At 41.7% G+C, this 24426-nt stretch overlaps 1 protein-coding gene across 1 annotated transcript; it reads right to left on the reverse strand.

Moving 5' to 3' along the window:
* Nucleotides 1–3650: 3650 nt before the first annotated feature.
* Nucleotides 3651–24426, reverse strand: LOC113590536 (calmodulin-regulated spectrin-associated protein 3). Its single transcript, XM_035535190.1, has 21 exons — nucleotides 24017–24426; nucleotides 17422–17714; nucleotides 16909–17049; nucleotides 16644–16730; nucleotides 16189–16221; nucleotides 14845–14892; nucleotides 13368–13506; nucleotides 13123–13262; nucleotides 12888–12981; nucleotides 12647–12683; nucleotides 12472–12542; nucleotides 12331–12361; nucleotides 10323–12031; nucleotides 9144–9346; nucleotides 8957–9054; nucleotides 8549–8652; nucleotides 8273–8470; nucleotides 7852–7909; nucleotides 7636–7754; nucleotides 7054–7172; nucleotides 3651–6584 (listed from the first exon to the last, which is right to left on the reverse strand). The coding sequence occupies exons 1-21, from the start codon at nucleotides 24147–24149 to the stop codon at nucleotides 6282–6284; spliced, it is 4158 nt and encodes a 1385-aa protein (XP_035391083.1). The 5' UTR covers nucleotides 24150–24426; the 3' UTR covers nucleotides 3651–6281.

Below are 24426 nucleotides of genomic sequence, written 5' to 3' on the forward strand. Positions count from 1 at the left end.
TTTTCTGAGATACTGATTTTTGGGTTTTCATTGGCTGTAGCCCATAATCCTCAACAGTAAAAGAAATAAACACTTGAAATCATCCTTTGTGTAATATATCTATATAATATACAGGTTTCACTTTTTGAATTGAATTACTGACATAAATTGAGGTGCAAAAAACAACTCATTTCTAGTTGCTTAGGTTCCTGAGATATTATCTTTTAAAGTAGCTTTGCATGATTACCCATGATGCACTGGGCTGTATATACAAACGCAATTGTGTGAGTGTATGCCCAAACTTAGCCATCCGTTTGTTATTTGCCATCATTATAATATACTGGAAGTTGACACCATCCCGCCTGCAGTATATTTAACACAACTAAAATAGACTTCGATTGGGATCCCACTTGCAGTATATTTGACATAATTCAAATAATAATAAAATAGACTTGAAGCAAGAGTGTCAGATATTAATAAGGTATACATTACACTCACATAAATATATTACAACTGTGCTATAGACTTGTATATATAGTTCGTAATCTATTCCAAAATCACGTTCGGGGTGAACATTTTTAGGTATAATATAATATGAAAAGAGGAGAATGTGAACTTTATGATACAAAAAAAAGAACTATTTTCTAGTTGCTTAGACTTGACGCGAGAGTGTCAGATATATATAAAATATATGCAAGTGGTCACGGTATACAATGTATACGACGGTCACATGCATATATGAAAGTCATAATGTAGACTTGTATATATAGTTTAGAATCTATTCCAAAATCACGTTCGGGGTAAGCATTTTTTAGGTATAATATAAAAAGAGAAGAATGTGAACTTTATGATACAAAAAAAGAACTCATTTCTAGTTGCATAGATTCCTGAAATATTGTCTTTTAAAATAGCTTTGCATGATTACCCACAATGCACTGGGCTGAATATGTAAATGAAATAGTGTGAATATGACGCTGTACTTGGCCATCCGTTTGTTATTTGTTATAATTAAAAGATAATGGAATAATTCAAAGATAATGGAATTTGACAACATCCCAGATACAGTATATTTCATACAACTTAAATAGACTTCGATTGGGATCCCGCTTGCAGTATATTTGGCACAACTAAAATAGACTTCGATTGGGATCCCACTTGCAGTATATTTGACATAATTCAAATAATAATTAAAATAGACTTGAGTTTGGGGTGACCACTTTTTAGGTATAATATGAAAGATATAAAAGAGGAGACTGTGAACTTTAAGAGGCAAAAAACAACTTATTTCTAGGTGCTTATTTTCAGGAGTTATTGTCTCTTAAATTATCTTTGCAAGATTACCCACAAAGCACTGGGCTGAATGTGTTCAGCATGTATATGTATAAGTGCATATGTTATGGGTGAGCATATGCCGACCTTTTAACCTAGAGACTGCAAACCTGGGAAGCTTCATCTCACTTAGGTCTAGTGTCTAGCTAGTGAGTTTGTGACACCTACATTTTACGGCTTGTGTTTAGGGCCCTAAAACGTATGTTGGGCCTCCTATTTAAATGCCTTGCCTTTAAGTGCATATGTTAGGGGTTGGCGTACACAGACCTTTTAACCTAGAGACTTCAAACCTGGGACATTTCATCTCACTTAAGTCTAGTGTCAGGCTACTGAGTTTGGGGTTCTTATGTTACACAGCTGGTATTTAGAGCCCCAAAACATAACCCAGGGTTAGGGTTTCAGGAACAGGACCACGTAGGGTCACAAAATTTCATGGGTGGGATGTAGGAGGTCTCATGGATGACATATCGGGGCAATGGCCCCCTAGGTGATCAGAAACAACAAAAATCAACTATTCTAAAGGTTGTCCAAAACTGGTATATGACTTATGAATGGAAATCTACTTAAAGTGGAATGTTTACAAACAGTGTTTAAGGAGGTGCCCAGACTTTGTTGTTTCGACTAGTGGCTCATCTGGGTGCCCTGAATAGTATATCAGAAGTCCGGGTTGCCACAGCTTAGGGAAGACTACTTCCTGTTCCATAAATTCTAGGAGTGTGGCACTTGAAAATGTTGTCTCTGGAGCCTCCCTTACCCCCCAGTGTAATTTTGTGACCCTACAAGTGAGAGAAAGCTACTTCCTTTTCCTTAACACCTAGGGGTCAGGCACTTCCATATTTGTCCTCGGGGTTGGCACCACTGAATGACTGGATTTGGGGCCAATTAGGCCTTCCCTGAACTGACCTTTTTTCTGACTGCCATCCATTTGAAGCCCAATTCACATATACTTAAGAGTAGGATCCATGAGATGCACAGAGAGACAGATGTGGACAGGACAGCCACACGAACCTCCCCCTACAGGTGGGACGACCATCCCAATGAATGACCATCCCACATGAAGCATACATGACACCATTCAACATGCTGGATTTGGGATTATAGCTTTCTCAGTGCTCAGACTGCTTTCAGGGTGTTAAATCTGTATGTAAAACTGGGGTTTTGGGTGGGGTGAGGGGCAACAAAGCGCAAGAGTGCCCCTAGTGAGTCCCAAAATTTAGCGCGTGTTGGGATCCAAAATCTGGATGCAATCCCTTTGTGCATATGTGTCAATTGGCAGTATATAAGAATGGGGCCTGATCCCAAAAAGTGTATACCAGTACTTAGTCACAGAATACATCCTAGCCAGTATGTATGTTAAAGTCCAATATACCAATGAACTGTTGAAATGCTGATGCCTAGAAGTGCACATAACATAAGCTCTATCTCAGACAATGATAAGTACAAAAAACAATAAGTACTAGTTTGATAGTCAACAAGGGAGCGGTCAGCATCAGTGTAATAAACAATACCCTACAATAAGTACTAGTTTCAGTTAGTCAAAACAGGTGCAGGATCAGTGGTCATTTAAATATTCCACAAATAGATGGGTCTTCAGTCTGTGTTTGAAGACTGCAAGGGACTCTGCTGTCTGGACAGCAAGCAGAAGTTCATTCCACCATATAGGAGCCTCCTTATGTGACAAAGCACTTTTGTAAGTTGCTCTGGATAAGAGCATCTGATAATGCCATAAATGTAAATGTAAATGTAGAGGAAATCGGCCAGAGGATACACGAGTAATATTTGAGTAATCTTTAAAAAAAAAGTCCATTATTCACAAACTTAGTATTTGAGAAACAGAGTGAGAACCATGTTCTGGAAAATGATTTTATTGGCATTTTAAATGAACGTTTCCTTGAACAAACAAACATTGAGATTATCTGATGAATTCTTTATCAGTCATGCAGAGGTCATGTATAAACACACACACACAAACAAACACACAAGGCTTTCCTAAGAATGAATGCTGCACAGAAAGAGAGATTAGGCCCATTGAACAAAGGAGCAGGGTATCAGAGATCTGCAATAGCAACAGTAAAGTGTCTATATGTATAAGCAAAGTTGAAGACCCAGGAGAGATCAGATCACACATTAAACCATCTGAGAATAATAAATAAATAAATAAAACATTAGATTTAACTCACAAGCTGGCCGTAACACACTAAGGTGGCTAACACATTAACAAGAAGCATGGCAATAGCATGAAGACTGCATGGAGATAGACTGGTCTTGTATTATCAACAGGCTTATGGCCTATCTGTGCTTCCAGTAATTAAATGACCATGTTATGACTACAGTCATGATATAACGATGAATGTGTTTATTTGGATAAATAAAGGTGATGCAAACACGGTCTATTTTGCATAATTTCACATACATCCATAAACCTGCATAAACGATGCAGATTCAGAGTGTTTCAGCTGTGAGATGTTTTAGGCTCTAGTGCCTCTGTACCAGGATGAGGAGCTGCATTTGAATCACAGGCCTCAGGCACTTCCTGTGATCTACTCATCATATACACAAAGAGCTTCCAGGTGGACATGGTTTAAGATCAGCAAATCACCACTTCTTAGTCAGAGAGACTGTATGCTGGTTTTACATATTTCAAATGTACATGCAAACTGCCCCATTGTACAATGTCTGAACAGCAATGCAGTTTGGGGACCATCAAGAAACGTCAAAAAAACCCACAAAAATGTCACAAAAATGTCAGCAGCTCGGGGACTGTCCAAAAACATCACCATCTTGGGAAGCGTTCATAGGACAGTTGTAGACCCTCGATGTTGACACATTCAAAGTAGCTCATGTAATTGAATGGCTCTTGTAAAAAAATGTCTGTAAAAATTCTAAATTATCATGTTTAAATAAATGCACAAATTTTGGATACTATAAAACATTTTTTTTACATGACTGTGGTTTCTTCCATAAACCGTAACATTTTCTCATTTGCAGCTCTGGAAAAAAATTTAAAGACCACTCCAAAATTTAATCTCTACATGAATGGCAGCCATTACATTCCAGTATATTTTGAATTCCAACACAGGCTCACTTCATTCCACTTATTGATGTACTGATTAGGTGATCACTTGAACCAAATCTTCTTTAGCAAGCAAAGTGGAAGACTGGTGAGAGAGCATGCCAAGACACGTGAACAATAATTTCAGAACTCTTCCTAAGTTAAGACATTAGTATAGTGTTGTTTAACAATAAATATGAGCTTGCTTTCTTTTTATTATTAAAGGTCTGAAAACACTGCATCTTTTTGTTATTTTGACCATTTTTCATTTTCCGCAAATAAATGCTCTAAATGACATTATTATTTGGAATTTTATGAAATGAAACAAAAATATTAATTGCACTCAAATGCATACCTAACAATAGTAAAACCAGAGAAACTGACTTTTTTATTTAGGTTTTTCCAGAGTTGTATGTATGAATGCTTTTATTATGAGGTACCAAGTACTTTAACAAGCCATAATTTTTGTGTGAAATGTACTTGCTAGTTCTATACTACATATTCATTTTTTAAGCATTGTTCATAGCATGTATGATATGTAATTCTTATTTCACAGACCTTTTGTATATGGGAAGAGAAGGGAAGTGTGGATTGGAGATACATATTTTAACTCAACCTTACACTATTTACAGATGGCTATTCAGTTCGGAGTCAATACTAGGTTCCGAAATCAGACTCATTCCAAAATATTATCCAAAACTTGAAGACAGCACACTAACGCACACACACCATAAATATGCACATGTGCACACACACACACACACAGTTGCAAACTGTGTATATCGTCATGGAGACTGTCCAACAGTGTTTCTGGAATTCTGTGTTCTACTTCTAGAATTGTCATAGACATATTGCAATTACTTAAAAATACAAGCATTACATACTACATATGAGGTGTTAAGATGTTGGAATGTATAAAAGTCCTCACACATCCAAGAAGAGGAAAAATGAAAGCTCCAGAACTTCAGTACATGACAGAAAACTCTTTAAACTCTATGTAATCCAATGTATTCAGAGGGTTAAAAAAAAGTCAAAATTAAAAAAAGTATAAAAGACAATTTCAATAAACATGAAACCTCAACCATAGAGGCCCAGGTGTCATAAAGCAATTCAGAGTAGGAGAGCTGATTTATGTGGCTAAGAGAACTATGCTCAGATAAGGAATATGATTCTAAACTGGGTACAAGCCCAATCTTAAAATTGTCTAACCAGTCAGATCTTAAAGTCCTTTGTCCAATCAGCAGATGATTCAAAATCTTCCTAACCAGCCAGCATCTAGACCAATCAGCACCTAGATCTAAGAAGCCTCTGACCAATCAACAGCTTGATTTTAAGGCCAAAGGTGAGTGTGTTAGAAGAGGCATCAGTATTTAAAATGTAAAAACATAAGAACCTTTTTGTTAGTGAGCCAATGTTTAGGGAAGGTCAACACAAGTCTTTGTGAACACCTCTGCAGTGAATATATTAATATTTTTGGAGGGTATCTAAACAAGCTTGGCCTCCCTATAAGTGCTTGAGTGGTTTGGCCCTTGCTATGAATGCTCATGCTGCAATTCTACCATTCACATGCAATTAGGGTGGTCTCTTACCGTGAAAACCTTGGTCCATTCAGGCTTGGTTTTGGATTTGTGTTTGTAATAGGTCTGGGAGCCTGGTTATGGGAGTTTGGTTTTGGAAGTTTTACACAGCTTTGTTTGAGGGATATTTTCACTGTGTGTAGCAAGTGCTGATCATATGGGATGCTGGCAAAACAATACTTCACCCAATTAGGACTGTCCATAAAAGAGTTTGGGTTTTGTTCATTTTAGCAGACCTTGTTTCCTGTCCCAAAAACATCATCTTCATTCTGGGAGCAGCTGCTCTGTTTGGGGGTATGGTCTCATTTATTCGGGCATGCCTGTTTTTGGTGATGTGCTCAGTCCTATTTAGGTGTGGCTGCTTTTTTGGGGGTGCCATGCTTCTTGGTGTTCCATAAGTGGGCGGGGATAGTGAAAGCATCAACACTCATGCTCACGGTGCGAGACGGCAGCACGCTGAACTGCTTCCTGTCTGAGCTGTATTTGTAGATGGCCTCCATGGCGGAACAGCAAATGACACGTGGGCCGACACCACACAACCTCTGCAGCTCATCTGATTGGCCGTCCAAGGTGTAGATGGCACGAAACTGACAGTTAGCATCACGAAGGAGGATCAGGAAATGATTGGCTGAGCTTTTCTCCATCTCCTAGGAAACAGGATTAGAAAACTGTGTTGAGAAGAATTATATCATCACAGTTTGATGGGTGTGTGTGTGTGTGTGTGTGTGTGTGTGTGTGTGTGTGTGTGTGTGTGTGTGTGTGTGTGTGTGAAGGGCTGAAGGAAGACTTCTGTATTGGAGAGTCACAAATCACAAATCAGCACGAATACTTGGAAAGGGATTAGGGCAGAGTTACCTAAAGGAATCAGGGCAGAGCCAGGGAATGGGTTTGGGGCGGAGCCAAGGAAGGGGCTCTGGGCGGAGCCAGGGGAAGGGCAGAGCCCAGTAACCAACCCTGGGTTCCTGGAGTTTGTGCACAGCAGCAGTCTGAGGCCTGGAGAACACCTACTCAATTATCAGCTGGAGTATGAGTGTGATAACCTAGAGAGGTGTATGTGTGTATGGTGTGATTGAGTGTGTGCGGTATGATGCATGGTGTGTGTGGTGTGTGCAGTACCTCCATAATCTTGTTCTTCTGGCTCTCGTTAACCTTGCCAGCCAAGCAGCAGTGGGACAAGGCATTATGGATGATGAACTTGTTAGATTTCAAACTGGGCTCCTTGAACAGTCTAGGCCCTGAAAACACACACATTTTACTGTTGAACAGTCCTGAAAACACACACACACACACACACTGTACTATTGAACAGTCCTGAAAACACAAACCCAAACTGTACTGTTGAACAGTCCTGAAAACACACAAACCTTACTGTTCACAGGTTTACTGAAGTGTTGAGGTTAAGTTGAAAAATACATGACGGTAAACATAATTGCTGCCACTAGGTGGTGCTGTTTATAAGTATCTATTATATCGCCAAGCTCAGTTTTCACAACAGTAACACCCAGTAGTAGATACAGTAGTAAAATGCATGTATGATAGGTCATGTCGTGCGGGTTGTTGAGTGTCATGGTTGCCCCTAGAGATCTGACTCCTCAGAGCTTCTCTGCCATACTTGGCATCCATGAGCTTTTGTCACATTAACAACACAAAACATACAAATGCACAGCATCACATTAGCATGTTTCTGGTCATGTGTACCAGTGTATTCTGGGACAGATGCTGGCGAGGAAGCATTAGAGCCATTTTCCCAGTCCTTATCTCCATTCTGATTGGACAGATGGGCTGGCGACATCAGCCTGGAAGGCGAATCTGAGATACTGATTGAAGAAAGAAAAAAGACTTGAGGTCTTGAAAAATAAAGAGACTACTAAAGCTGGACAGAAAAATGTTAAAAAAGGAGGAAAGGTGAAATACCATGCTGGTTTGTCTCTGAGCAGGTGACTGTCAGACTGCGTGCCTTCAGATGATGCAGCTATCAATTTGGGAAAGAGAGGAGAGCATTTATCACTGAGAGAAAAGTGTTAATCATTAAAAGAGTATCATTAAAAGAAGAGAGTATTTATCATTTATCAAAGGCAGGGACATATTTTTCTATGCTTGCATAACAAAATACAGTTTTTTTTTTCTATTTGTGTGTGTATGAGAGAGGAAAAAAGAGCGTGCGTGTGTTACCTGTTTCCATTTAAGATATGTTGGTTTTAATGGGTGTGTGTGTGTGCACGTGTTTGTGTGTGTGTGTGTGTGTGTATAAGCCTTTTTCTTTGTATGTGATGAGTGTGTGTGAGTTAGTTTGGTTGGGTATGTTTTTTGTGCGATTGTGTGTGTGTATACTTGCCTGCTTTCTGTTTGCGTGGTGAGTTTGTGGGGGGGTTGCTTTTGTTGGGTGTGTGTTTTTTGCTGTTGCGCTGGGCCGGTTTCTGTTTTAGCACTCTCTCCAAGTCAGCCATAATCTTCAGCTGCTGTCGCCGTGCATACTCCGCCTTTGTGAACACCCCTCGCCGCTGGGGTGTGCCAGGGGGTGTGTCCTGGGGCGTGTCCTGGGGCGTGGCCTGGTGTGTGGCCTGGGGTGTGGCCTGGGGTGTGGCCTGGTGTGTGGCCTGGTGTGTGGCCTGGTGTGTGGCCTGGGCTGGTGCAGGAAAGGTGTGTGTGGTGGGCAGAGACTGAGAGAGGGGCGGAGTCACAGATTGACGGAGGTCTTCAGTAGAGCATGGTCGACTGTTGGACAAAGATGAGAGATTTAATACATATGCGTTGGTGTCTATAACTGTGTGTGTGACTCTGTGTGTGCCTGTGTGTGTGTGCCTGTGTGTGTGTGTGTGTGTGTGTGTGTGCGCCTGTGTGTGTGTGTGTGTGTGTGTGCGCCTGTGTGTGTGTGTGTGTGTGTGTGTGTGTGCCTGTGTGTGTGTGTGTGCGTGTGTGTGCGCCTCAGTGTGTGCCTGTGTGTGTATGTGTGTGTGTGTGTGTGTGCGCCTGTGTGTGTGTGTGTGCGTGTGTGTGTGCGCCTCAGTGTGTGCCTTGCCTGTTCTCTCTCTTCCTCTTGATTTCCTCTGCTCTCCTCTGCTGACGCTCTAGAAGCAGAGCTCTCTTCAAGGCCATCTCCTCCTCTGAGAGAGGCTGCTGTAACACACACACACACGATTTCACTGTCCGTATTGTGATCTTCACAGCCATGAATTTGGTATAGAGCCCCACACACACACACACACCTTGACGTAGAGAGCAACTCCTATTCTACTTTCAGTCTCTGTCTGGTCACTCATGGAGTCTGAGGAAAAAATATCCAAAGGCTCCTGATCTGTGTCTCCCTCATCTTGCCTGATGGGGGCGCTGAGGAGCAGGTCACTCTCAAATGAGCACTCAGATGGGGCACCAGAACTACTGCCCCCACCTGCACTCATAGGACCCTGGCCTGGAGCAAAAGGACAACGTATCAGTGAGTGTACATGGCTCTTATCCTCTTTACATATGCTTAACAATGATATAAACATTTTACATCACAACCACTAACTCAGTAACCAAAAGCAGTAACTCAGTAACCTTGGTAACCAAAAGCAAATGATTCAGATGTTTTGGTTTTTCAAATGAATACTGAATTAAAAAGAAAAAAAACCCTAAAAATTCCCACTAGGAAAATACTTACAACACCAGAATACAAAACCAACAGTTGAAAAAAACACACACCAATACCTACACCAATTCCAATTGTCGCTCTTCCATACTTTTTGGCTACAACTGCATAAGGTTACACCTGTGAATGTTTACACTTACATAAGGACACAACTACATAAGGTTATGTATGCACGTTACACCTGCATAGGGTTACACCTGCATGATGTTACATATACATAAGGTTAACCCTACATAAAGTTCCACCTGCGTAAGTTTCCATCTACATAAGGTTCCACCTGCATAAAGTTAGACCTGTATTAGACCTGATTATGTAATGTACGATTATATATGCATAAAGTTACATATGTCTCATGTAAGGTTCAACAGTTTCTATATTTCTTCATATTCCTTCAAGTGAAAATTTGCCAAACAATTTAAACATGATTTTGGTGAGCATCATTGAAACTAAAACATAAGTATTTTAGAGACAAATGTAGTCCCACTCAGGTGGGTTTAAAACTTCTGTGGCCCTCTGAAATTATTACCATTACCATAGCATTATCATTGCTGATAGTCTACTTGTAAAAGCTATTATGACCAAATGTACAAGGTTTAACAATGCTGGGATGTATATTCTGCTACATTATTATTATATTATAATTAGAACTTTGTAGAAGCCCTTTACAGTTAATTAGCAACAAAATAATAGTTTTCTCTTTTTACCAATACTTATGGAGGACTTCTCAAGGTCAGTCATTGCCATTGCAAGTATTTACCAGTAGGGGGTGCAGGAGGGCCAGCCTCCAGCTCAAGGGTGAAGAGAGGAGTGTGATCGCTGTTGGAGCCCGACTCTGACGTGCTGTCCTGGGCTGGGACAGAAATGACAGGAGGTCCAGGCTCCAGTGGGGTCCGTGGGCCGCCGAGCCGTAGTGAGGAGCTGGTCTGCACCTGGCACTGGCTGGGGGACACGCGCCGCAGATGGGGAAGGGTGTCGACGTTCTGGGTGGGTGCCAGGACACGGGTGAGGGGTGGGAAACTGAGGTCGCACGGGCGTGTCTGGTGCTGCCGTTTGGGGCTCTTAGAGTTGGGACGGTGGGGCTTTCGAGGCGAGGTGAGTGCGGGTGATTTGGGGGATTTGCGGTCATTCATTCGTGATGGTGAACCCGAGGGGGAGAGTTCACACGTGGACTCACGGGAAAGGTGAGGGGGTGTTGCTGGAGTTTTTGCACTTTTCAGACTGGCTGGTATGACCCAGGCCTTGCTCGGAGGCGGGGTCTTTTTAGAAGGTATGGTTTTGGCTGTAAGTGTAGTTTTGTTTCCCATCAGTTTCTGCTGCTGTTCTGTGAGTCGCTGCATGTCCCTCTGTAGAGATTGTAAGGCAGAGCTTAATTTTGACACCGCCTCATTATATTCAACCAATGGTGGCTCTTTCTCTGGCTCTTTTTTGGAATCCACTGAGAACGTTACCTGCTTCTCCAGTTTGGGAGGGACTTTGTCATTGCCCTGCTCCTCTACATTTCCTTTTGGCCAGTCCTTTTCTTTCCCTTGGTCATTGCTGTTCTCCCTCTTCCTCTCCTCCTTGTTCTCTCGTTCCTCTTCCTTCCTCAGCTCCTCCTCCATGCGAGTTAGCTTCTCATCTAGACTGAGTGACTCCGCCTCTTCTCCCACCCTGTCCCTGGCCCCGCCCTCTCCCTGCTCCCTTTGCAGCTTCAGGAAAGCACTTTTGCCGAGCCTCTGTCTGTGCTTGGTGAAGATTGCTTCGATCCGCCTCTTCTGGGCTTCAATGGTCCTGCGTTTCTCCTCCAGACGCACACCCAGCTCCTGAGCCTCTGCTACCCCCACCGGACTCACCATCCCTGGGCTCAAAGGCTCGTCCTGTTCCCGAGCCCTGGATGTCACCGGGGACTCTGGAAGCTTCTTCCTGCGCTCTGCAAAGCTTGTCATACGGGCACCGTTGGGGCCATTGGCGGGGGTCCCTGGATTGGATGTGGAGCTTTTGGAGAACTCCTCAGAGGCATCCGAATCTATGCTTCCATCTCGGAGAACAGAGTCATCATCTCTAGAGGAGTCTGCCATCCTTCTGACACCACCGCCTCGTCTGCCGTTGCCATCAAAACCACCTCCAATTGGTCGATACATCAGCCCTGAGTGACAAGGGGCAGAGCTGCTCAGTCTGGCCTTGTCTTCATTGGGGCAATGGAGGTAGAAGCCTGCAGGTGCCCCTTCTGGCCGCTGTCGTGGTTCGCTCCGCACAGAATGACCTGTGTGGATGACCTGTAAAGCTTCCTCAATGGTGGGTAACTCCCCCAGTGGGGCCTGACCAATCAGTTTACTCAGATCCTCTGGGGGTGCATAAGTGGCAGGATTAGTCCCCATGGTGAGGCTGTCAGAGCTCACAGAGCGGAAGAGCGGGTTGCCCATGACGACATCAACATCACTGTCCAAAGGGAAAGGAATGCTAAAAGCTACAGCAGAAAGAGGACGGCTGAGAGAGAGTGACAGAGACAGAGAGAGAGAGGTGGCGGGGGGGGGGGGTGTAGAGATCGAAAAGAAAGTTGGAGTGGGGATAAAATTCATTTAAAAAATTTAATTGTAACCAGGTTTAAAAAAATCTATCATATCAACATATTAGTAAATGCATTAGTTATATCAGTATGTCATTAGTAAATGTTATGTAATGGGTTTCTAGTGGACCCAACTTTTAACTATGCATACAAGACTAAAATTGAATGTTTTACATGTGAAGTTTGAGAATGAATGTGAAGACTTGATCGCCAAGAGTACCTGATCTGTTTTGCCCTCCAACCACGGCCCTCTGAGCAAACACAGCAAAAAGCGTGATGAATTATTCACACACACAGAACTGCAAAACACAAACTATAAATCTCAGCCCTCCATTACACAAATCCCAGCATGCATCCTCACCTGTTCCTCCCCCAGGAGATGCAGGCGATGAGATGGGTAGGAGGGGTTGCTTAAATAAGAAAGGGGAGCCACTGAAACAGCAAACAACAGCAAACAACAATTCCCACAATGCAACCCAGTGAGATAAATGCCAGGATGTATACTGGGAAATGAAGTTTATTCTGAGATATTTTACCTGACAGGGCTGGTGCCGTCCTCCAGACCAGAAGCATCTAAGAAACGATCACAGAGTGTAAGTATGTGTACTTATGTCTGTGGTTAAGATTAGATTTAGAACTTGGTTTTTGGTTAGGTTTAGAGTCAGGTTCAGGTTGAGATTTAGCTGCTTAGTTTGTGTAATATTTACACTTCAAATATAGCAGTTACGTGTGTGAGTGTGTGTGTGTGTGTGTGTGTGTGTGTGTGTGTGTTTGTACCTGTAAGGTCTAGGATGTGTAGTGGTTTAATGAAATCTGGCTTCTGCACTTCAAACACTGCCAGTAGCTCAGACAGGAAGCACATGATATTCACCTAAAGGGTATAGGTCAGTCCAGTTATTTGAAACAGTAACAAAAAGCAAGAGCATCACTTTTGGCTAAGGTGGACGCTGCAATATATGCTGTGTAACAATGAATGACATTATTATTATTATTGTGTGTGTGTGTGTGTCACCCGTAATATGGCTGGGGCATAGAGGAGGTCCTCCAACACTAGGGGGCAGCAGCCCTTTAAGCTGCTATCACAGAACTCTCTGACAAGCTGCAGGTTATACAGGCTGTCTGCTACCGTCATCGTGTCCTTCAAACACACATCTAGAACAGAGACACAGACATGATGAGAACATGCCTGCATTTGTGGACTGCTGTGGTGTGTTGACTCACCTGTGGCCGTGTGTGTGTGTGTGCGTGTTCCCTTACCCTCCAGGGGCAGCATCTGGGGGCAGTAGAAGTGTACAGCTGCAGCGATAGCACAGCCATTAGAAAGATCCTTCACGCCTGATATGACTGGAAAGGTAGGAGTCTGCTTAGACTGCACTTTATCCTTCCTGTATCGGATCTGAGCGGGGAGAGAGAGAGACAGAGTGTGTAAGACAGATTCAGACAGATAAAGAAGAGAGAGAGAAAGAGAGAGAGAGAGAGAGAGAGAGAGAGAGAGAGAGAGCACAAAGTTAGAAAATTGCTATTCAAATGTTGAAATAGTGTCACCTCAGTGAATCAGATTCATTTATGTATTCATTTGAACCTGATTGACTGAGTTTGTTCAAAGAGTCACTCGTCAGGATAAGCAGCTCTTATGTTTTAACATTCAGTTTATATTCAATTGATCATGTGAGCCAATTGAACCTGTTCAAAAGAAACAACACTTAATATGATCCACTGAATGTATTTAACAGTGCAACAGGAATCGCTCCTATGACAGGTAGGGGTTATAGTAGATTTAGGCTACTGTTAACTAAAGCCATTTTGCTGCAAAACACACTCACATTAAATATTAATATATCAACACACTCAATCACATCAAACACTGAAGAAAAACAACTGGACAGCACAATCTCTGAAGCCAGCCAAGAGGTTATAGAAGCTCAAATCAAATCTCACACACACACACAGGACAGCAGCAAGACGGAGCCATAGCTATAGGGTGATGGATGTGCAGTGAGAGAGACTGTAGGAGGAGAACTGAGAGGGAAACAATATTTCTGAATGCTGATGAAGTGTGTGGCTGTGAAGCACAAGCTCACTCAAGCTCGCCATCCAGTGGCCAAGCCATGAAAATGCAGGCATTGGAAACATGGCATGAGTGATTCAGAGATTAAGTAGAAAAGAACACTGTCAAAACAAATTAGTGAAGTTGTGCAAGTTATAAAATGAAGTGAATTCTGGTTTAGTTTTAAGTTAATATCAACTAAAAATCAAAAGCCACACAGAGTGACCTATGATCTAACTCTACTTCCAAGAAGCTGTTAAATAATGCAGAGAAATAAAGTCAAAGAAAGGCCTCAAAATGGAGAATCAACCATTGCCAAATTGAAATAACACAAGATGAGAGTGTGGAGGTCAGGCTTAACAGACCAGGACACAGAACACCAGTTATTACGTTAACAAATGTGAACGAACAACAATGAGTAATTAAATGACTGCAGACTGGGAGTGTGTGTATCTGTGTGTGTATGGGAGAGAGAGAAAGGAAAAGTGAGCAAAAGAGTAGGTGTGTGTGTCTATCTGTGTGTGAAAGAAATAGGTGAGACAGATGAGAAAGCGAGGGAGAAAGACAGAGCGCTGAGAGGGAATGATGAGAGCAAAAAAAAAGAGAGTTGGAGCCACCACCCATCCATGAGGACAGAGCGGTGTGTGCGGTGTTGTCATGGAGACAGCAGGCTGGTCTATACATTACCACAGGAGGTTTTTTCCCCGACTCCTTCAAACAAAACGCAATGGCATGCTGGATGCAGGATGGCAGAGAGAGGAGGACATGTGTAAATGCCACGGCAACTGTCGCCAAGGCAACCAGAGTCACACACACACAGTTGCACCAGGAAGAGGAGGAGCAAAATCAGCAAGGGGCGGAGTCTTAGGAGAGATTCCGCATGCTGCAGCATCTATCAAATTTCCTATTAAACTTTTTTGAAAAGTCTAGGCAGGTTTACAGTGGAAACCCTTCATTTAATTGGCTGAGGGTTAAGAAATAAGTGGTGATACAGGGGTTCTGATTGGTCAAAGGAGAATTAAGAATGGTGAGGTGGCAAATCACATTGTAACAATGAAATGAAAAGTCATTGCTATACATATCCATCAAATTCCAGTAACCAATCAGAATACTTCTGTTAAGGAAATCAAATTCCAGTAACCAATCAGAATGCTTCTGATAAGGAAATCGAATTCCAGTAACTAGTCAGAATGCTTCTGGTAAGGCACATATGTGATGCCCACCTTGCTCCACAGTAACAAACAAGTTACCATGACTACAAGACTAAAAGTATGTTGAATACAGCAAAGGTGATTTCAAAGTACAATACAAACTCTATGCAAAACGCAACACAAATACAAACTTACATTAAAGATTCTGTGTTTCAGGAGAAAGACAAAAATGTGATGTATTGGGAGAAAAAGGACTAGCTAAGGATCAGAAAAGATGAGTCAGAAGAAAAAAAAATCTCTCCAGTCCTCAAGCTGACTACAGTAAAGCGTGCCTGGCTTTTATCCAGCACATCTAGCTAAGGCCTGGATGACAGAACTCTTCAGAGTGTGTCAGAGCTGGAGGAGCATAACCCTGTGCAGGGCACTCTGAGTCCAAGATGGAGAGAGAGACAGGTGGAGAGACAGAGAGAGAGGGAGAGAGATAAAGAGAGATAGATGAGTCAGAGAGAGGGAGGTAGGGAGATGAACAGACAGATGAGTCAGAGAGACAGAGATAGAGGGAGATATGGATGACAATGTGGTTGAAAGGCTAATCTAAGGTGTAAAAAAAACAGAAGCTCTGGTGTGATTGGAGAAATCTTGAGTTTGTTTACTGAAGCTATGGTTTGATTATTATAGATATGTATTATTTCAGCAAAATTTCCTCCTTCAGTTTTTGAGCTGAATTCAACACCTTTCACATTCTCCCTTTACTGCACACGTAAGCTGCCTGTGCTTTATACACTGATACCACAGCAGTGGAACAAGGTCAGGGAGAGAGAGAAAGAGTGTGTGTGTGTGTGTGTGTGTGTGTGTGTGTACGACATCACTGATTACTCACTGGGACCAGTTTCCAATACCAGCGTGTGGGACACTGTTTCACACAAAAGCAAGAGCAACAAACAGAGAAAGGAGAGGTCTTAGAGTTCATGATGAAAAGTGTTAGTAACAAGAATACTTTGTGTGTGTGTGAGAGTGTGTGTGTATGAGAGTGTGTGTGTGTGTGTGTGAGAGTGTATGTGTGTGTGAGAGTGTATGTGTGTGTGAATGTGTGTGTGTGTGTGTGTGTGTGTGTGTGAGTGTAAGTGTGTGTATGAGTGCGTGTGTGTGAGTGTGTGCGTGTGTGTATTTACTGAGGGTTGAGTTGGCTGTAAGGCTGATCTTTGCCCTTCCTTTGTGTGTGTGTGAGTGTGTGTGTGTGTGTGTGTGTGTGTGTGTGTGTGTGTGTGTGTGTGTAAGTGTGTGTATGAGTGCGTGTGTATGAGTGCGTGTGTGTGTGTGCGCGCGTGTATTTACTGAGGGTTGCGTTGGCTGTAAGGCTGTACATGGCTCTGTCTTTTGCTGCTCTTCTGCCTCTGTTCTTTCCCTCAGCTTCTGAATCAACTGTAAATCAAACACATATTAAAGTGAGAGAAACCGATTTCCTTCCCACACTCCCACTCACTGTAAATCTAGAGCTGTTCTAGATATGGAAGTTCCCTGCTGGTTGTCTACATCATGGTCTAATGTTCCCTATTCAGAAGAGCTAGATCCAGTTCCAGACTTCAGGCTCTAGAAAAACCTTGTTGATCCAGAAGAGAAGAGAATTCTCCCAGCTGGTCCCATGCCCAAACTGATTCGCCTCTTTAGCCATCTTAATCACACCCATGGTCTCCATGGCAGCCAGTGACATCAGTGAATCTATCACAGCCAGATGGGCTCCCTGCAACCAATCAGAGCAGAGAGTCAGATAACATGGAGAACATTTGCAATTAAATGCAGACTGAGAATATCATGGAACAGCTCAAATCTGGCACACAAAAATCAAAATGTTCGATTCACACTATTTTTTTCCCTCTTGGCACAAACACACATATTCAGGTATGGACACATATAGACACCCAAACATTTCCACACACATACACTTTCCCATCCAAAAACAGTAGCTCTGTGATGACTGTCGTCAAAAGTGATATACAAATGAAACTGAGTTTTCATAATAAAGTATGGTAAATATGTCCAAATAAGTACAGGCAGGGACCACCCTGTCCCACAACACACACACACACGCACACACTCATAGGGCAGTGCTCACCATGTTGATGGGCTTATTCGTGAGCTGTACGTCTGTGACGGGTTTTTGTGTTTGTGTGTGTGTCACAGGCAGGCCCTGTTGCTGAAGGAGCTGCAGCAGACTTCTGTGGTCTCTAGGGGGACCCGAGGAACTGGAGGGTGTATGAGAGTGTGTTTGTAGCTCTTGCTTCAGGAGAGAGGGGTAGGCACGGCAGTACAGCTCACAGGACACCATGGAGGCCACCAAAGCAGGGTTGACTCCTTCCCCATACTGATCACCAGTCAGAGAGTCCCTGAGATCTGCTGGAACACTGTCTAGAGAAAGAGAGAGAGAGGGGTATGAGTGAGGAGAGAAGGAGAGAGCAAGATAGAGAAAGACGACGAGAGGGAGGGAGAGAAAGTGGATGGATGGATGGATGGATGGATGTCTCATGTGTCTACAAGTAGTCATTATTTTATAAAGTGACTGTGTGATTGAGCTGATCTTTCATCAAACCAAATTACACACTGGAAGTTGGAAGAAAGTGTGTGTGTGTGTGTGTGTGTGTACGATGGTTGGCATGCATGTATAAGAGAGAGACAGAATGTTTGTATAGCAGTGTGTGTTTTCATTCAGGGCTCAAAGCCTGGATGATATGAGCTGAGCCCTGAAAGTTTCTTCTTCCAGGACAGCCCTGGGGTTTGGAAGAAAGTTAATTGCTGAATATGTTTTTATGTGACTATTAAACACAAAACTCTTTTTAAAGAAGACATATGAAAAGTGACTTTTTCAGTGCTTGTGTATATATTTGAGATCCTACCAACCAGGTAGTGGCCTGACAGCATGAGGTAAAACAAAATGAAAACATGAACTAAAACAATCTGTTCAGATTTGGCTCCCATATACATGTGACTAAGGGAGTCACTAGAATTATTCCACCCTCATATGGTCATCTCCACCTCTAGTTTGAGAACTAATTCACCTTTGCAAAGGTATGTTTTTTTGCACTGTGTATGTAAATTAGTGTATACTAAATATAGTCTTACTTGTACATTTATCCATAATGTTACCATTAACAATCTCTCTCTCCAACAACCTCTTGACAATTTATACATGTCACTATGTACATGCTGTAAACTCCAGTCATGTTCTTGCTCCATGCTTGTCATTAATGTCAGTGTAAGTCTTTGTGTATTTATTCCATGGTTGTTAGTAATGTCACTTGTTAGTAAAGTCTTTCTGGAATGCTCTTCAGATTTAATTCTTAAGAGTTTTGCCATCCTCCACATTACACAAAGGATTTAAGAGACAAACCGACAGAAACCCAGAGAATTATAGAGTAATTACGAACTACGATTAATATTGATAGGTTGTCCCACGTTATGGCAACGGTCGTTTTAATACATTTCCACTTTGCTGTCTTTTAAAACGCGCGTTTAACATTGTTACATTAGATAAAGACGTATATTCAGACGCTTATTACAAACGTTTAGAGGTTAGATAAAGTGTAGAAAGTCTTATATAGCCTAGTGTCATTAATTGTTCACGAGGGTTTGTTCGGTCGAATGTGCGCGGCTCCAGGCCTACCGGATATGGAAAGCCAAAGTGATCAAAATTCGCCCCGAACGAAACGTTTTATTTGTAAAGACGCTTTCGCCGCTTTCCCCGAATTTTTGGACGACTTTGCGCAGTAGAATACGTCGCAAAAACCTTTAGAAATGCCAGTATTTTACAGCGTTTATATGTCAGTGTATAACGTGGTAAAAAAATGTTGCTTTAAGCGCTCAAAAACGGTGTTTTTTATGCACATTTGTCTCAAACTTGATGGCTAGCTAGCCATCAGAGTTGTGGGTTAGAAGTGACATCAAAATGAATTCAAGAGGGATGCCAAACAATCAATATGCATAGCAGCACTATTGGTCTTGGAGTATCCCAGTTGTGTACACTTGTGTTCTTGCTCCAAGTCTAGCACTGGGCAGTTGGTACACTGTCTCAAAGTTTCAAGAACTGACTGGTCACAAAGCTTCTGAATTTATTCAGTTATTCAAGCTTGAGCTGTGGAAAAAAATAATTGTAATTATGGCAATGATAATCTAAAATAATTTTCTACAGGCCTTGTGATGTTGAGCGAATCTATAAAATGAGTTGTAGTTGTCAAAACAGGCTATATCAGAGGCTAGGAAAACCTCAGAGATTAAGAAACACAAAGGCTAGGATAAACATACAGACTAGGATACACAGAGGCTTCAATAAACACAAAGTACAAACATATATACATACAGATACAGGCTTTCAAAAACATCCAGACTTAGATCCATTCAATGAACAGCAAAAACAGACGCTACAAGACACGGTTTAAATACATGAACTTAACAAGATTAGAAATGAGGAACAGGTGTGGGAAAACCAACCGAGGGGTGGAGAAAACGAAACTACGGTATGGAACTAAACTACACAAGACAGGGAAACTATGGAAGCAAGGAATGACCAACCATGACACTATGTAAAATGTCCTTTCCTCATTCATTCTAGTTCATTTGGCTTGTCTGTTCTTTTTCTGAGTTATAAAAACATTACAATGTGTTTTTTTTTTTAAAGAATGTTTGTTTGGTGTGCCCTCATTTGTTTTCCTGTTTGTCTCTCTTTCTATGTGCTGTTCACTCATGTGTTCTTGGTTAGGTTAGTGCCTACCACAATGGAGTCACCTGCATGTGCCAGAGACTCCTGCTGTGCTTGAAAACAAAGGCCTCACCCACGTGAAGAGACTGAAAAACTGGGCTGGAGATTTTACTAATTAGACCAGCAGCAGCAGCAGCTTTATTCTGCCTGGTTTGGTGACTGTCCTCTGTGCACTCCTACTAAAGCAGTTTCACCCTCTGACATAGCTGTGATGAACTTAATTCTCATTGTCACTCTTTAGATGACCTCAGTCATGCTCTCACATTACTTCTTGGTCTCTTCTGTTTAATAAAGATTTCTGCTTAATGACTAAGCTTCTATGTCTATTTTTCCGAATACATAACTAATTACTGTATGCTGCCATCTTTTTTTAAATTGGCTTCTAACTCAAATTGCTTTTTCTATTGCTTGTGATATCTGGTGTCTACTGGAAGATGAGATCCACTTCTGAATCTTTGAATCTTTCACAACGGGTTTGTGATGGCACCTGTAATGAAAAATACTATAAAAGTAAGTTTGAACTGAATGATACATGAGCAAGCTTACCCGTTTGCTTCACTCAACTTTGATAATTGAAGGATTGCTGTCTCCCCCACCACTTCAGAGTTTAACATTTATCTAAAGGTTTGCAAAGAAATGTGGTAAGTTGAGAATAGCCTGATGTGGAATGGGTCTGTAAAGATGGCTGAAAAAGAGCAGGGAAGTCAGGCTGGAGTCAGTGCAGTAGAAGTGGAGATCCATGCTAGTTTACATTTATAGTCTTCTGTATGTGATGCATCCTGCCAGGGTGTGAGCCAAACACACAAAGTTCAAGACACATGAACTAAACCAATAAAAGGAATATATGAATGTATGAAAATGTACAAAACAAAGTGTCTAGTACTAAACCACCATTCACTCCTGCCAAGAAACAGATATATTAGAATGTCCTTCCTCAATCACTAGAGAAGGTTAACAGATGAGTTTAAAATATATGGAAACTACAACCCCCACCCCCATTTTAGGAAGCTGTTGTCAATACTGGGTCATAGTACTATTACCTGCCACATTGCCATACTTTCCAATCCCTTAGATATATCTGACTATGGCCATTTGCCATATTACAATAAAAATTAGTTATCTATATCTTAGAGAGTATTTAAAAAAAGTATACCTGGTTAGATTGGTGGTTGGATCACATTACTGATTTTGACAATGCCTGAACAAGCCAGGTTCCATTCATCACAGGTACCTAGAACTGCATCTCAAGAGCAGGTGTGATCGACCACTGCCAGTCACCATCCTGAAGTGATGAGGCTAGTCATATTTATTGTAGTATATGATAAACCACTTTGGGATCAGACTGGATCTCAAAATATGTCAACACTGACCCTGACATTTCAACAGTAAATGAAACACTAAATGATTGTTATAATTATTTTTGATTCCATCTTACATGGCACTTTGGGAGGACTTCTACATGGATTAACCTGAATCTGGATGTTATCAATGATGTTATCAAAAAAGCAATTTGAGTTATGAGCCAATTAAATAAAAGACAGGAGCATAGAGTAATCAGTAATGTATTAGGAAAGTTGAGTAAACAGACTCCTCATGGTAATAAAATTGGTTTATTTCATTTATATCCACTTAAATTTCATGAGATCACAAGCAATACAACCCCCCCCCCCCCCCCCCCAAAAAAAAAAAAAAAAACAAACAAACAAAAAAACAACACAGAGTTAGAAGCCAATTTAAGAAAATATGGGCACATACTGTAATTAGTAACATTAGGAAAAATGGACAGAGAAGCTTAGTCATTAATGACAATGAGAATTAAGTCCATCACAGCTATGTCAGAGGGTGAAACTGCTTTAGTTGGAGTGCACAGATGACAGTCACCAAACCAGTCAGAATAAAGCTGCTGCTGATGGTGGTCTAACTACTAAAATCTCCAGCTCTTCAAGCAGGTGAGTGATCATACAAGTGAGGCCTTTGTTTTCAAGCACAGCAGGTGACTCCACTGTGGTATAAACTAATCTGACCAAGAACACACGAGTGAACAGCACATAGAATGGGAGACAAACCGAAAAACAAAATGAGGGCACACAAACATTCTTAAAAAAACAAAAAACAAAAAACCCATCCACATGGTAATGTTTTTATAACTCAGAAAATGAACAGACAAGCCAAGTGAACTAGAATGAATGAGAAAATGACATTTTATAGATTCTCTCAACATCACAAGGCCTGTACAAAATTTAATTTTAGATCATTGCCATAAATACAATTATTTTTTCCTCTTAAAAACTGTAGTTTTTAAAGAACAAGGCTATTTCTTAACCATTTTCTAAGATGGAAATGCTCAGTAGCACCCATTGAAGACAGACACAGCTCAAGCTTGAATAACCAAATAAATTCAGAAGCTTTGTGACCAGGCAGTTCTTGAAACTTTGAGACAGTGTACCAACTGCCCAGTGCTAGACTTGGAGCAAGAACACAAGTGTACACAACTGGGATATTCCAAGACCAATAGTGCTGTTATGCATATTGATTGTTTGGCATCCCTTTTGAATTCATTTTGATGTCACTTCTAACCCACAACTCTGATGGCTAGCCATCATTTTGACACAAATGTGCATTCGTTCCTACAAGTTGACAAACTTGCTGTCAGTCTAGTGCTAGAAACAATTCATGACAGGCCAACTATAACTCCTTTAGGTGAGCTTTGTTTTGTAGCCAATTGTCAGTTAGCTGTCTCTGGTTAGTGTTTTACCAGTTTAACAGACTCAGTCATTAACTTGTTTAAAGTGGCCCTTACCTCGTTAATTTTTGATTGAATTACAATGGGTCCCATATTGTCAAGTGCTGTCATTCTGTATCCACCTACAACACAAAATGAAGTTCCTCTTTGCCACCTTCCAGCTGTAGGAAATTTTGCTAGCTAACTAACTAGTCAATTGCCCATTTAAAGTACAATGTCTGAAGTATCTAACCATGGTCACTACTCCTAGGTCTACTAAACTAGCTAGCTGGATGACTAACTTATTAATATATAATTATCAAGTGAATTAACATATGTGAATCCCAAAAATAAACAAACTCACCCAAAAATCAGTGTTTTTAAAGAAATTTTAAACTGACAGCTCCCCGTAAAATACGGCATTTTTTGCGGCAAATTTTACGGCGTAGTGAAAAATAACGGCGTATTTTGCTGCGTAAAATCGTGTAAAACTCCGCTTTTTTTCGCAGTTTTACAAAAAACGCGTTTCTTTTGAGGCGAATTTTGATCACTTTGGCTTTCCATAACCTGAGATAGCGTAGGCGTTGGCAATATAATAACTCGCTGAAAGTGAACATGTATGTCCTTTTGACACACTAACCCAGATTGTGACACATCTACCGTTTATTTTCAGTCCGCGACAAAAGGACATGACGACCAAGGTTCGACGCAGTATAAATAATTTCTTGCCGTGAAATCAGTCTTTATTCATCACGCGTTGCCCCTTCTTAACCAATACGATCCTGCACCGGCGACTCTTGTGATGCCACCCATCACCTAACAAGCGCTATGAATGAGAAACCGGCCGTTCGTTCGTTACATCACATGAATTTATGAAATTACCTCAATCTTTCTTAAGGTTATTATTATCTGAACAAATCTCGCGTGAAAAGCCATCCCTCAAACCTGTTACAATACGCGTCTGTATCGAGCCAGCTTTCACGTTTGAGCGGCTTTGTGCAAAGGAGCGCTGCGCCAGTCACATTCGCATCCCCGTGGGCACGCCAGTCCCCGCTGAAACGGCCCGTTTTTCGTTAGATAATATACCGTGAGATTGATCCACGAGTTATTTCTCACAGTCACGACCCACTACAATACCCACTACACCGGACCACCACTGATGCACATCTGTTGCCAAGCACGGATCTTTTCAACACATGTCGCACAAACAAAAACGGAGTGAAGAGTCGGGCCTACCTTCAGACCCAAACGCCTTGGTCAAAAGCCAGCGCACACTAGCGCGGGTTTTGGCTTTGCCAAAATCATACCGGTCCAGCGGTTTGATCTCCGGTATAGTGTCCGTTTTTCTCGTTGCAGATGCGTCCACCATAACGGAATCTTGGCTGGTGGAAAGGAGGGAGGGAACGCGAAGAGACTGGGGAGCGATAAAAAAAATTAAACGGCGTAGAAAAATATTTTTCCTATACGGTCATTCTTTTGTCATTTCTTAAATTACGCCTTTGGTTTTCCTACAGAATCATCACTAAATTGCAATGCATTCTAATGGTAAAGGTTAACCATAGCCTATCGCGCTATTTTACCACAAATGGTCTATGCTACATGAACGGTGCGTACGCCGCGAACCGAATCTCACGCCTTCTCGTGCT

The sequence above is a fragment of the Electrophorus electricus genome, chromosome 16, assembly GCF_013358815.1.
Source record: "Electrophorus electricus isolate fEleEle1 chromosome 16, fEleEle1.pri, whole genome shotgun sequence".
Lineage (NCBI taxonomy): Eukaryota > Metazoa > Chordata > Actinopteri > Gymnotiformes > Gymnotidae > Electrophorus > Electrophorus electricus.

What these genes read in the sequence shown, in the direction of transcription:
- LOC113590536 (XM_035535190.1), bottom strand. Translation starts at nt 24,149, where the DNA reads ATGGTGGACGCATCTGCAACGAGAAAAACGGACACTATACCGGAGATC. An exon ending in CAAGGCGTTTGGGTCTGAAG is followed by an intron (nt 17,715 to 24,016) that starts GTAGGCCCGACT and finishes CTCTTTCTCTAG; the next exon opens with ACAGTGTTCCAGCAGATCTC. An exon ending in ACCACGCAAACAGAAAGCAG is followed by an intron (nt 7,910 to 8,272) that starts GCAAGTATACAC and finishes CCAAATTGATAG; the next exon opens with CTGCATCATCTGAAGGCACG.